Here is a 13,120-nt window from a genome sequence, read left to right as displayed (position 1 = left end):
TGAGAGTGAATGTATTTATTAGCGTGAATATATAGTGTGAGAAGGTTGATGGAGGAATATCAAGTGCTACACCACCCTAACTGAGTAAATGACATTAAATAAGTAAGAATGGATTTAAGGGTGTGTGAGAGAGAGAGAAGAGGAGAGAGAGAGAGAGAAAAGAGGAGAGAGAGAGAGAGAGAGAGAGAGAGAAGAGGAGAGAGAGAGAGAGAAGAGGAGGGAGAGAGAGAGAAGAGGAGAGAGGGAGAGAGAGAGAGAGAAGAGGAGGGTGAGAGAGAGAGAGAGAATGGATTTAAGAACAGATTGGAGTTGGGGCTGAAATGACCTGTAGACAGCTCCTGGAGCCTGACCTTAGTGGCTGGATGGGTAAGACAAGTTCTGACCCTGGTCTGACAACACCAGAAGTGGGTGATTCTCCAGGCCTGCAGGTAATTCATTATAAATTACAATAGTTGGAATTGCCAGCGTACTACAAGAAGTAATAAATAGGCTTTATTATATACACGTATATATGTACACACGTGTGTAGAATAGAGCATATTTAAATCAATAATCGGAATTTAAAGTACTGGCATAAAAAAGTAAAAAAATTAATGTCTTAAGGGAAAACTTTAAATAAATTAAACAAAGTCCAGTGATAGCTGTTTATTTGCATATAATCAAAACAACAAATGTTGTTTTTGAAAGAAAAAAATCAAGCTATTTCTAACAACATAAATATTATATTAATTCTTTGATGAAAACAATAAAAACTGATGAAAGCAATCAGGGATGACATCACTACACAACTAATAGGATATATAATTTTCTATCTAGGATAAAATATTACATTAAAAGAAACATTGTAATTTACAACTAGAATTGAGCCGACATCACTTTATGATTTAAATACCATACAAATAACACAACAGTTTACAACAAAGTGTGAATTGTTTATAAAAATAAAGTATCAAATTTTACATAGCATTCAATTATGGTCAAAAGGTAAAGGCACAATTTATTTAATGTATAATTCATAATAAAAAATACTTGGCAACAACATCTGAAAAAAAAACGTGGTTAATATAAAAATAATGAAATTAGGAACTGATAATCTTAAAGATTTTCTCTGAAGTAGTAATTATTTGTGGTACAATTACAAAAAATGTTGGTGCCAAATTTTTTTACAAAATATATTATTATTTACATCACAAAGAACGATAACGACACAATATTGACATGTTTAAATTTATTACTAAATGTTCACAGATACATTCAGTACATAAAAAATTTAAAAAAAAAAGAAAAAAGCACCAGTCATGTATTGTATATTTATCTTTCACATTTTTTAAGTATCTTGTAGTTAACACGCATTAGTACAAACAGGAAAAAAAATTAAATTTAAAAACCTTAACCCAAATTAACTCCCTTTATTAATTAATCAATTTGTGTTACATATAATAAAGCCATGGAAAAGAAGCAGAAAATATTTTAGTATTTAAATGACAAACTCAATGATTAATATAAAAAAAAATTGCACACGAGTAAATGGAAGGCATTTTAATACTAAATGGCTATTTGTTTAATTACAAATACCTGACACATTTTCAGCCCAATAACGACTAAATTCCTTCACAGCTCGTCTTAATTTAAAACTTTAATAAATAATTGACTCAAAGGCAAAACATTACATTTTCATATGCTTAACAAATATAAATTAGACAATAAATATTGCGATATTAGACAATTAAGGCAAATTTTTTAGTCTTAATGGACAAAACTATGAATTGTTTTATTACCATATTAATCCAATTAAGTTTATTTGCAGTACGTATACTTGAAATGAACACAAATATTAAGTATATATCATGACCATGTAAATATAGTAACAAATTTAAGCAATTGAAACGGACACCAAACAAAAAAATGATGAAAAATATAATTATAAATATTTAAAAAAATCATAAATCACATCAGTTATAAGATAATAACGGTAATTACTGTCATATTAACTGCTATACTATTAATGTTTTAAATATGGAATTAAATGATAATATTTTTTTAATGCTTGTAATCTATAAATTTTATGTTACTTGACGGTTTGATGGAACAAATGACAAAGAATAAACACTAATTTATTTATTAATATTAATAAATTATATCTTATAACAAACTTTGGTTAAAAAATATTTGTTAATAATTGAATCCACACAAGTCCATTTATAAGCAATTTCTAAGAGTAAAACAACATTTTATGTGTCATAGTGTATATTTATTTATTTTTATAATTATAAAATCAAAATTTTATAATCTATAGGGAAAAATAATCTTTGTATTTATTCAAATTTAATTAATATTCTCTCTTTCGAATTTATACCATAATACTTCATGGATTCAAACATTAACTGATATGTCGTAAGATGAAAGATTATTTGCTTGTTAAAGGAGTTCAGATCTCCTGAGACTAGTATTATAAATTTTCCTTTAAAAACTAACAACGTATGTAATCGCACATCTTGTTGTATAAATAAGTATCATTTAATATATAATATGATTTGTATTTCCATGTCAAAAATATACAAAATAATCTGAGTGTGTTTCGGAAGTTACAATAAACAAAAGGAAAGAAAAAAAAATAGGAGGTGTAAAGATTATATAAAAAATAACAAGGTGCTGAAACCAACGATGAACATTCAACCTTACAATAGTAATAAAAAAATATTTGTCATAATAAATTCTACTAATTTTAAAATTTAAAATTTGAACTTTATTTCAATTCAAATAATTGATCATGAGTTGATTTTTGGTTATAGAATTAACACATTGACTGCGGCTGCATGGCCAGTTTTGTTACCAATGCGAAACCAAATTTATAATGTAAAAAAGTTCTCTGGTACTTAAAAATAATGTAAATAATTTTTTTTTAATTTCTGTTACATTTATATAAGTGATATACAATAGGTGTGTCCCCCGTAGTGCTAAATGAAGTAGGCAACCCGCAGAACATTCAATTTGGGAGGTTGATAAAGGACGTTTCAGTTTTTTGCAATTTTTCCTATATTATACATAATCATATAAAATGGATCAATGATTAATTAAAATATGGAATGTGGAATATCGAGTGCCCACAGACCTGTCGAAACAATTAGATTAGCTTAGGATAGTGAATGCAAGATTTTTACTGTTTGTGAATGTATTTATTACCATGAACATCATTTTTTGGCTAATATGATTAACGTAAGGCCATAAGTTAGCTTTCCTTAAAGGAAAGTTATATAAAAAAAAAAAAAAAAAACATCATTTTAGTGCAGTTGTAGGGGAGGGGGGTCTCAGCAGTAGACCGAGAACTCTTGAGACCCATCAAACTCAGGATAGTTAATCTTTTAAATAGAACGAATGTCATTTTTATTGAGTAAGGATATTTTAATCACATGTGAAAGGATTAAACAATAAAGATAAAGTCAATAAAACAAATTTGAGATAGACAAATGTGAGGAACTGACAATAACCCCACTGCTAGCTGGCTGGAATTTTTTTTTTTTAAATAACCAAACATTACACAGATACGCGTAAATAATAGAAAAATCACTCCAGTTGGAAGACGGAAAAAAATAAAACGACAGTAGCCAGTGACACTTTTGCCTTTTCTGGCGTGGCGATAGGAATTTTGAAAATAATTGTGTAACAGGTGAATTGGAGGGAGAAATTAAAAAGTATAATCAGGAGATCACAGAAGGACAGTATGACGCACATGTTGCGTCTTCCGCAGTCAATGTGTTAAAATGTTTTGGCATAGGGCATCTAAGTGTCTTAAGTTTGTAGACAATCACTACAAATTTAACTTAGTCAACTTAGTTTGCCACCTAACCTCACTGTTTTGGTATATCAGGCGTGTTTCGGCAACTCACCATCTTCAATGGTGGCTGTGAAACATGTTTGACAGATTCACCTTTGAAAATGGCAACCAAAATAGACAGGTTTATATTTTTCTCAGTTGAAATAGGTAGCTTGATTTTTATGAAGAATGAATAAATATATTTCATAGAGCCCCTGTCAAAAGCAAAATAATTACCAAAATTAAAATCAAAATTCATCCAAAAAATTGTCTTCAGAAAAAAATGGTATAAATGACTGGGTCACTTACCCTAATTATTAGTTAAAGACATGTATTTTCAGTCATAAAATTTTTGAGCTCAAGAAATTTAAATTTTGGTACAATAAATAAAATAATTTTAACAAGTTAGGCATTCATATTTTTTTAAAATGTGTTGTCAGTGAACTATCAAACAATTAAATAAACAATTTACTAAAACAATGGGGATAATGATAACAAAAGTAACACCCAAAAACTCAAAGGAAAAAAAATCAAAACAAAATTGCACTCATCTAAGATTTCTAACTACTTAGAAAGATAATTAAAGCATGTCAAATATAAAGTTTATGCAATGGGTTTTGTCCCAGAATAAATATTTCAATATTTAACATTTCACAGTTTAACAGTTGCATTTATCTTTAACTATGTGCTAAAAGAAATAAATTTAATTTTTATTTTAACAGTGAAGGCATTTTTGAGCTAATATTCGTAACAATTTTATCACAATGCAGACAATGAGTGCTATAATTTATATATCTATTTAACTTTAGTCACTTTCGGGTATGCCCAATTTAAAAAACAAATTCTAAGCTATGATCATTGTGCAAACCATCTCAACTTATAAATCTGTGGATTTTAATGTCATGTATATTGTCAAAATTAATTTATTGTTTAGAATATATAGTTATATTAGGATCAGTTTAAAGCACATAAGAATGTTAACTGTAATTGTAATATTAAAACTACTAACTGTAATATTAAAATGCAATACTCTAAAAATATCCAAAAATAAATCTGAGTTCACAAATAATTACATGTTAATTAGGTTTCTTAACAATTAACATAAGCTGTGTAATAATATGTTAATTATTCTAGTCAGTACGTTTTTCTCAATTCATAAAAAAATATTTATTTCAGGTTGAATAAAAGACATTTTTAACATTAAAAACTTTCTTATAGACAGGTTTTCTTTTACATTATTAAGTTAAGTGGTTTTACCTCCTTTCTCAAATTGCATTTATTTCCAAATGTAATTACTTGAACAAAGAAGCTACCCGAGTTTTTTTTATTAATTTTAATCAAATGAAATGATGAATGAAACTGGGAATTCACTATTAAAAAATTGTATACAGTGGAGCCCCACTTGTACACCTGTTTAAATTAACTGAACTACTACAGTAGAAAAAAGTTGCACAGTGTAACACTTGGTCAAGGAGTGCCAGGCCTTGGTCCCTTATAGGGACCGAGTAGGCATTTGTATGTATTAATTATTTGTTGTCTGTATATATGTAGTTATTTATTTATTTTTAAATGAAGGTATTTCAACTACAAAGGTTTTACAAACCCTCGGGGTCCCGGCGTTTTTGAAAAAAAGCCCATTTGTAAGTATGTTGGGTTCAACTGCGGGGCGGCTGAATTTGAATTCAGGTCTTTTACCTTACAGTGATGAGCGCCTAAACCATTGTGGCCACCGACACCCTCTGAATAAGTGCAGTATTGTTTGTGGTTGTGACTTGTGTGAATGAGTGAGAGGCTGAAATGATGCCACTGTTGGTGACGCAGAAACAGTCTAATTTATTTAGGATTGGATGTACAGAAAATTTGACATTTTGGAAACAAGGGTTTGGTCATTTCTGATCATTTGGTCTACCCATCCCCTCAATTTCTTTCTGTCAGATGCCTTTCACCTTCTCACAGATTTTTTAATAATTTAAGATGGGGCACAAGCTAAAACACATCTGATGGACCAAAATGTTCAAAAATCTACCAATTTAAGGATGAAAGTGTAACGATTTGTGCAGTGTCATTTAGAATGGACAAGACCAAAATAACTGACCATTAGTGCCATTTAAATAACAGTGTTCAGATAAATGAGACTTCACTGTATTTTCACCAGAAAACAAAGTTTTTGTTCCAATGATACTGGCAATTAGTAAGGTTATCCAGGTAAGTAGACTTAAGAAATAAATGCATTTGTTCTGACAACTATTTCCACAAGGAAAACTTTAAAATTATTAATTAAATTATTCTCTAGCCAATCATCAATGTGCTTCTTATAACAAGTAATTTTCAGTTGTTCGTACAGACAAATTCTTAATGCGCCCTGAAATAAATTTTCAAACAAATAATAATAGAAACAAAAACATGAAGATCAATCATTTCCCGTCTATTTTTGCAGAGTGTAGCAGGTACTACTATTCGGCTATTTAAAATATCTTCTAGTTTACCTTTTTCATACTTCATCTGGGCCAAGATCACTGGGGAAGGTTAGATTGCTTTTGGTAACTGTATCAAGTGCGTTATCAAGTTCATCGGTTTTGTTGTCATCTTTTTGTTCACTTAAGGTGTCTTCTAGTGATCGAATCCTTTTCTCATGTTTCACTATCATCGCTTTCAATTTACGTATTTCCTCTTTAAACTCCTTAACTATATCAGCCTTAAATAGACACAAAAACAAAATCAATTAAAGAAAACATTTACCAACAAAAATTATTTTGTAGTAAATTATTAGGCCACTGGTACAATATGAGTATCAGAGGGGCAGAGTGACAGAGTAGCAAGCGGCACCGGCCACAATCAGAGCATCGGCTGGGTAGTAATCTACATCAGTTGCCACCATGTCGTCCACTGACTAACCAAACCCCTCCATTTTGAGTGAACAATTTTATTTAATAAGCAAGATTTTTTTTCCTCCAAACCTCAGAGATGGAGAGACTTTAGCTAAATATTTTTCTAATGACTACCATAGTACTGCCTAAGTTTTATTGTAATTTATATACATAATACAAAATATCGTAGAACATAGAAGAAGGGTCATTCTTACCAGATTAAGAATAGGCCATGTGAGGTTAACACAAGGACGCTTACTTTTGGGCCAAAGCCCACATTTGTGACCGGCATGTAGAGAAAGGTTGCTCGATGTGTCTTACCCAATGTGAGAATTGTGCTTGAGTATGGTAGCAAGTATCTGGGGACCCTGTCCTGATTCTTGGATTAAACATACTTAATTGTTTTATTCTATATAGTAATGATAATTTCATGCCCCTAAAGTGTGTTGAGAGTGAATTATTTATAAGTGTGATGTGTGGTGTGTGGGGGCCAATGGCAGAATATTGAGTACCCCATCGACCCTCAATTAGGTTAGTTATATTTGTAAAGGGTGATGGAGGAATATTGAGTACTCTACCACCCAAGTGAATGGTATATAGAAATGAATGTATTTACGAACAGGAGAGTGTGAATAGGTTTTGATTTGGAGGCTGATTGCGTCAGGGGCTGAGATGACCTGACAGTTAATAACCCTTGGAACCTAACCTCACCGCCTGGATGGATAAGACCGAGGTCTGACCCCAGAATGCCAACTCCCGTGTAACTTGGTGATGCTCAAGACCTGCCAGTAATTTATTGTAATTCACAAACACTGGGATTGCCAGTGGTCTATGAAAAGTAATAGGTTCAACTCAGTACATATGAGTAATACGTGCAGATTTTAACTGATATAAATCTGTAATCAGTTGTATACATAATATAGTTTTTTTTTTAAATCACACTTTCACCACACTACTGCACCAGCAATAAATCATATGGCTTGACACATTTGAGATGTCTGGCTAGGTGGTCAACATCTACCAGGTGGACTGCTGCTTGTTGACATTTTTTTTAATGGTGGGCTAAAGTGGCTTTGTCGATAGCTTCCTATACTCTTTTTTCCATTTTAAGGTGACAGTGGAAGTCTTCATTTTTTAAGTACCAGTATTTTGAAATCTTTTTATTATTTAGCGGTAGGTCTTGTTGGCACATCCCCAGAGCTGGATCCCATACCTCCAGTCTTAAAGACCAAGAAGCAAAAGCTTACTTTCAACAGGCAAAGGAGAGCTTCTGCCCATTAACTATCGGGTTGTCCGGAAAATAATGCAGGATTTTAAGTTTTCATTAAAAAAAATCTATATAAAATATTCTGTTTACGTTTACAGGATTACTCATTTGTATGAATGTCAACACTTATTAATCCTCTTCCAAATGATATTGTTTGTTTACCTCTGTAGCATTCCGCTACTTGGAAATAATTCAGTCATCCTTATAATGTCAAAGCGAGAATTTCGTACGATTTTCTTTTACGAGTTTAAACTCGGCCGAAGCGGAGCCCAAACGGCTAGAAACATTAACCAAGTCTGGGGCGAGGGTTGTGTTAATGAGTGCACTGTGCAAAGGTGGTTTAAAAAATTTCGGGAGGGAGATTTCAGCCTTGAAGATGAAGAAGGTCGTGGAAGGCCTTCCTCTCTTAATGATGATGTTCTGCGATCAGTGGTGGAAGAAAACCCCAAAACAACTGTTCGAGAACTTGCAGAGCAACTCAAAGTCAGTAAAACGACCGTCGCTGACCACCTCAAGGCGATTGGAAAAGTGAAAAAACTCGAAAATTGGGTTCCACACTCATTAAACGATCGCCAAAAAAATCAGCGCTTTGATGTTTGTGCATCACTTCTTTGTCGAAACAAAAATGACCCATTTCTGGCCAGAATTGTTACATGTGACGAAAAGTGGATTCTCTACGATAACACTAGACGTTCTGGACAGTGGCTCGACAAAGGAGAAGCTCCAATACATTTTCCAAAGCCCCCAACTCATCAAAAAAAGGTAATGGTTACGGTATGGTGGGCTTCATTTGGTTTAATACACTACAGCTTCTTAAATCCTGGCGAAACCATCAATGCTGAATCATACTGTAACCAAATTAATACCATGCATCAGAAATTGGCAGTAATGAAGCCCTCTTTGGTCAATCGGAAAGGGCCCATTTTGTTGCATGACAACGCTCGACCACATGTGTCACGTGTAACGTCACAAAAATTATTGGAGCTTGGCTATGAAACTTTGCCTCACCCACCCTACTCTCCGGACCTCTCGCCTACTGACTACCATTTTTTTAGACACCTGGACCACTACTTACAACACATAATATTCAAAAATCAAACGGAACTGGAAAATGCATTTATTGACTTTATCAATTCTAAAAATTCTGAATTCTACTCAGACGGAATTAATAAGTTACCAACACGTTGGGAGAAATGTATTGAGAGTATGGGAAATTATTTTGATTAAAGAACATTGCTTTAAAGTAACTAGTTTCTTTTTTTTTGTTTAATACCAAAATCCTGCATTATTTTCCGGACAACCCAATAGTACATTTGCTGGAATTGAACTCATCACTCTTTTTTTTATAAGCGTGCATATGTCATACCATTAAGGTAGCTTTAATTTTATGTAGCTTTTATTTATTAATTTTCTTGTTGGTGAAATCCACATGTGCCAATTTTTCTTTATTCAGCTTTATTCTCTATATCATCAGTGAACGTTGCAGTGTATTATCCTCATTTTCTGGTCGATCGTTAATGAAGGACAGTTATAGGACAGGGCCCAAAATTCTGCCTTGTATCACTCCTGAATGGATTGGCTTGAATTCCAAATAGTTCTCTTCTTGCATAATTCATTAGTATCTTTTGCACAGGTAGGATTCAATCAGTTTTGAGTAATTTGATGGGATGGAATTTCTTATTTTTATATGGGACCTTCATGCCAGACATTATCGAATGCTTGGGCTATGAAAATAGCCAAGCAAACTTTTTTTTTTCCAGTGCTTGCTCAATGACAGATGATTTGGTGGATTTGGTCAATCGTAGAGTACTGTCGGTGAAGGTTGGGTATTGTTATTATCATTTTTTTTTTTTTTCAATAATTGGCATTAGCCTTTTAAGTATTTTTTTTTCAAATAATTTGGAAAACACCGGTAGTAGAGATATTGGCCTGAATGATCTGCGCTCATGTTGTGGTTTACCTGGATTAGCGGTCATGATGACCTCAGCGATCTATGTTTGAGGCAATTTTTAAGCCTGAAGGCTGCATTGATGATCCTCGTCATCTGGACCACTGCCTTCTGGGCAACTCTTTGAGAATCAGACCAGTAATTAGGTTGTAACCAGGCACTTTTTGGGGTTGATTTCATAATTTTTTTCTAGATTCGTTTTACTTTTTAGTGGAACTCCATCATCACAGGTTGAATTCAATGAAGCCTTTAGTTCCAACTGATTTAAATTTTTTTTTAAATTGATTTCAGTCTTACATTAATAGTTTTTTTAAAATTTATTAGATATGTATAAACAAGAGTAGATAAGTTTATTTAGAGTAGCACCATTTGTTTAATAATTTGCGAAATGACAAAACTTGGTGTTTTGCATATATGAGAATGTCCATACAAACATTTGATTAAATATTCCAGAAATCATTTATTGAGTTTACAACTTCTTCTGTTTTTTGTTTTTTTTTTCGTTTTTTTTAATAATACTATTTTTGAGGTCATTATGCCTGTCATTCCACAGGCATGTTCTCTTTTCTGCTATTTCTAAGAGTTTTGAGATGACTGTTCACACAGCGGCAAGCGGAAATTAATGCCTAGGTAGCAGTGAACTTTGAAGAGAAAGAAGCAACTTGTTTCGCCCTGCCACCTTCCATTTGCACTACACTCAATAACATAAACTTAAATGTTACCGCTCTGAAGCTTGCCTCTTGTACCATACCCGTGACCTTATTGTTACTAGTAAAAACAACTTACTGATAAAGACTCCTCAACTTTTTGATTTGTTTTGGCACCCTTCTTGTCCAAAATATTTGTCTTTTTCAACAAACGGACTTCTGCTTTGGGCTGATTCGAAGGGGCATCTTTCATCGATACTAGAAGTGGTTCGGCATCCTTTCCTCCAAACCATTCATCTGCAGTAAGTGCAGGATTATCGCTGAGAGTATCCGGATACAAATCCTCTTGAAAAAGTTCACTCTGAAAAGAAAAAACATTGTACTCATCTTTAAAACCCAGCAACGCTAGAAATACTCTGCTTATACATTGACTGAGCATTTAGGCCAATACAGGCATTTAGCAAGATACAATTTTATATTCATAACAACGAGACAAGTTAAAAGCATTTTGGATAGGTTCCTGTAAATTTAAAGTTAACATGCTCAAGTCAAATTAACCAGAAAAAAGAATAAAAAATACCTTTAGAAGCAGAAACGTATAATTGAGGTCAGCGATAAAAGCTACCAGATAGCACTGGTTGAGAAACGAAGTTAATTGTAAAATTGTTAGTAGGAATTTTGGCACTCCAATAGAATTTGACAATCATTATTCTCATACACATATCTCCATGTGTTGTCCTCAACAGTCGATGAAGAAAACACCCTTGCAAAAAATGGGATCTTAGTAGGAATGAAGGAAAGATAAGCAATTGTAGTAGGAAATTATACTGCAATTTCCAAAGGAAGATTAATTAGGCAGATTAATAAATGAAACTAAAGTACATGCTATTTTAATAAAAGAAAAGTGTTAGAAGTGCAATGAAAAATTATAGGGCAGAATATTTACAAATTATCAATTTCTTATGATAGGATTTCACTTGAAAATATGTCTTAACAGTTGGTAGAAATGTACATACATTTTTTTCGGAATGCAAATTTATCCTGATAATTGGAAGTCTAAATAGTTTCTGGACATTAATATTAATTACCTCTCATAAAACACACTCATAAAAATTAATAAATATTTATATAGATTTATTACTACTAATCTTCACAGTTTTGTCACGAGAAACTTAATAATCAACTAAATATAATTTATCTGCCTACAAAAAAAAACACCATTTAGAAATACAGTGATATCTAACAAAACCCTGATATACCTTACCCTAACTAGATATACAATATAATCAGGTAATGCATCGTATGTATACATTTCAATTACTGTAATGTGAGTAATATTCCTGGTATGAACAATTTTAAATATTATTCAGTTAATGGATGCAGTGTAAGGAATGGAATCTAGACATATTGAAATGCTAAATTCATAGTTATTGCATAAACTTAGCTTTTAATCATTATCATCCACTATATATTTTATTAAAATAAAGTTATCACTTCTCAATATTAAATTCACTAGTTTTTGTAGTCCGCTTGACCAATTAATATCTTTCACTTTTTCTCAACTATAAACCTTAATTAATTGAAACTTCTCAATATTGTTTAATCTTATACAAATATTATATATTTTTACCTTAGATTATCCAAGGAAATGGATAGACTACATGCAAAATTTATATGCAATAATAGTAAAAAGATTGACAGGTAATCATACAATTATACCTGGCGTTTGAATACAGTTAAGCTCTTCATTTAAAATTGTTCTACTTAATCCAATTTAATTGGATGGTTCCTGCAATAGAAATATTTTTGGGGTTTCCTACTAAAGGGTGACTAATCAAGAAAAAAGGGCCCTCTGTGACTTATTAGCATTTTTAATTATTCCTTGCACACATGGTGAAAAGGGTCTGAAGTTCATGTACACACATATATTGTGGCCTAACCTAAGTTTGGCGGGTCTCAGGGTACTGGTTATTCCTCTGAGGACTTTCCATCATTCACTCTAAGAAACACATTCACACTGATTAGAAACTTTCATACATGTACAATTAGAAATTTCAGAGCCAGCGGGATTTTATGCCTGTTCTCACCCACAATCACTCTAAAATATATATATTAAGCTAACCTAGTTTAGTGGGTCTGTGGGGGATATTACACCACAAATCCATCCATTCATTACAACATTTACACTGAAAAATGTGTTTATTTGAAATTAGACAACCCATGGGTAGAAAGCCATCAAATGCGACCATATGCATTTATTCTCTTTGAATGACCATATCCATTTATACTCTTCGAGTATCCAATCAAATTTTTGCTGTCATACTGCTCTGTTAATATCTTTGAGATGGTCAAGCCACACCTTGTTCTGTAAGTCGTCAACTGTTCTGATGTTACTGGTGTCATTTTAAAATATGTACTATATCGTTTTGTGCAAATTTAATGCTCGGTATTTGTTTGATATTCTTTCAATGAAAATTTAGTCTCCAAAACTTTCTAAGGATAAAGCCAATAAGCAGACCTTATAGAGGTAGGTTGAAATATAAGCTGAATGTTGCCTGCTCCATTAAAGTTTAAATT

At 32.3% G+C, this 13,120-nt stretch overlaps 1 protein-coding gene across 2 annotated transcripts in view; it reads right to left on the bottom strand.

Moving 5' to 3' along the window:
- Positions 1 to 13,120, bottom strand: part of LOC106665345 (coronin-6) — a 31,710-nt gene that overhangs the window by 3,332 nt on the left and 15,258 nt on the right. Inside the window, exons 9-11 of one of the 2 annotated variants that reach the window (XM_014391692.2) lie at positions 10,683 to 10,904; positions 6,301 to 6,509; positions 631 to 6,176 (exon numbers count right to left, since the gene is read on the bottom strand). In XM_014391692.2, the coding sequence (XP_014247178.1) occupies positions 6,306 to 6,509; positions 10,683 to 10,904 (426 nt within the window). In that variant the 3' untranslated portion in view covers positions 631 to 6,176; positions 6,301 to 6,305. Of the gene's footprint in view, positions 1 to 630; positions 6,177 to 6,300; positions 6,510 to 10,682; positions 10,905 to 13,120 lie in introns of those variants that run through there. The other variant, XM_014391693.2, reaches the window with a different exon arrangement.

Source organism: Cimex lectularius, unplaced genomic scaffold (assembly GCF_000648675.2).
Source record: "Cimex lectularius strain Harlan isolate CLEC.00 unplaced genomic scaffold, Clec_2.1 scaffold9, whole genome shotgun sequence".
Classification (NCBI taxonomy): Eukaryota; Metazoa; Arthropoda; class Insecta; order Hemiptera; family Cimicidae; genus Cimex; species Cimex lectularius.
The sequence above is the reverse complement of the archived record's forward strand: the minus strand, read 5'-3'. Positions and strand labels throughout refer to the sequence as shown.